The sequence below is a fragment of the Salvia hispanica genome, chromosome 3, assembly GCF_029641045.1.
Source record: "Salvia hispanica isolate PSC_SH4W2 chromosome 3, Shi_PSC_v1, whole genome shotgun sequence".
Classification (NCBI taxonomy): Eukaryota; Viridiplantae; Streptophyta; class Magnoliopsida; order Lamiales; family Lamiaceae; genus Salvia; species Salvia hispanica.
Window position 1 is genome coordinate 50,793,606 of NC_142694.1, and position 1,948 is coordinate 50,795,553.

At 43.6% G+C, this 1,948-nt stretch overlaps 1 protein-coding gene across 1 annotated transcript; it reads right to left on the reverse strand.

Moving 5' to 3' along the window:
• Positions 1-355: 355 nt before the first annotated feature.
• Positions 356-1,146, reverse strand: LOC125210302 (uncharacterized). The gene is made up of 2 exons (XM_048109859.2): positions 1,045-1,146; positions 356-958 (listed from the first exon to the last, which is right to left on the reverse strand). Exons 1-2 carry the CDS (start codon positions 1,144-1,146, stop codon positions 356-358), a joined length of 705 nt encoding a protein of 234 aa, XP_047965816.2.
• Positions 1,147-1,948: the final 802 nt, after the last annotated feature.

Below are 1,948 nucleotides of genomic sequence, written 5' to 3' on the forward strand. Positions count from 1 at the left end.
GTGTAGGCCATCTTTCTGACACACTCATCCACTATAGTCACTATTGTGCAATGCTGCAGGCTTTCTCCTGGTTCCACATTATCCCTCTTCAAGGCTTCATAGATGGAGAAAGTCACACTCTCGCCATTGAAGCGAAAAGTGAGCTCTTCATTGCCAACATCGATCAAAGCCTTCCCTGTGGCTAGGAAAGGTCTTCCTAGAATATAGGCACCTTTTTGTCTTCCTCCATGTCCAATATCACGAAGTCAGCTGGGAAGACGAACTCATTCACTCTCACCGATATGTCCTCCACAATACCCACTGGACGGGACACCGATATACCAGCCATCTGCAACGTGATGGATGTGGGTTTCGTCTAGCCAATCTTCATCTTGTTATAGAAAGACAAATGCATGAGGTTAATGCTCGCTCCAAGGTCGCATAAGGCATTCTCCACAAAGTATTCTCCAATAGTGCACTCAATAATAAAGCTTCCCGGATCCTCCATCTTGGTCGGAAGCTTCCTTTGCAAGATCGCACTACAGTTTTTCGTCAAGTTGACGGTCTCATGATGCTCCCATTTCTTCTTTTTGGCGACAGCTTTCTTGAGAAACTTAACATATCCGGAAATTTGCTGCAATGCCTCAATCAGCGGAATGTTAATCTGCACCTTCTTGAAGATCTCCCAAAATTTGGCGAACTGATCATTCTTCTTCTTCCTTTGCAGCACTTGGAGGAATGGCACTCTGACCTCTGCTGGCTTGACTAGTGTGTTCACCTCAGGGTGAACTGCAGGAGATGATGTCTCAAGTTCCTCCTTTTCTACCTTGGCCTCTGCTTCTTTCTTTGGCTCAGCTACAAGCTTTGGTGGGGTCTCTAGCATAGAAGGACCCTCATAACTCGTCCCACTCCTCAAGTGAATCGCCTTGCAATCCTTGGGATTTATAGTTGGCTGCCCTGGGAACTGCCCTGGCTTATGCTGACCGCCACCGATTGAGCGATCCTACTCATCTGCACCTCTAAGTTCTTCATATGTGATGCCATGCTGTGCACATCATTCTCTACCTTCTCGAGCCTCTTGTTTGAATGCTCCATATTCTTCTGCGACTGTGTCATGAAGGCATTCAGTATGTCCTCTGAACTCCTATTCTGAGGCTCATTGATCATTCCTTGAGAAACTGTAAACCACGGAGGTAGCTGCAAGGCATTGTTGGGGATGTGACCGTCTCTGGACCGGAGAAGAAACTCGGATCTGCTGGTTTAGCCTCTTCAAAGCGTTTCTCCTTCTGTTGGATGCTTCGATCTCAAGATCGATAGGTTCTAAAGGTAAACTCTTAGAGCGTGTTTGCATACAACCTGAAAAAGACAACACAGATCTGAGATCTCAAAAATAAAAATAAAATTAAAGCAATAAAATCTAGAGTAGTAATCTCTATCTTTACCACAATATTAAGCTAAAAACGCAAATTGTCCCCGGCAACGGCGCCAAAAACTTGACTCGATTTATTTTAAACACGAGAATTACCCGCAAGTGTACGGGGCTAGTGTAGCAATAAACAAGTACGAGTATCGTATCCACGGAAACAAATTGTGCAACTCAAGTACCACGAACCGATTTTGACTACTATCTAGAGAATCCGGAAAGGTTGGTTTTGATTTTGAAAAGCAAATAAAAAGCACGCAACAAAAAGAAGTTTCAAATAAGAGAACACGGTAGAGCTTTGGATCCAACTACAACAAACACGATGCGAACAATTCAACAACTTCGATTACCCAATTAAAGTCTCTAGGATTACTAGGAAAGCCGCTAGTCTAGACTAAGCCCTCTCTCGAGTGCACTTAACTAGTTGATTAATCATTAATATTGAAGTCTCCTTCTAATATACTCCCTCCGTTCCATAGTAATAGGGGCATTTTTCCATTTCCGTCCGTTCCATAGTATTAGAGTCATTTCCCTTTTTAGTAAAAG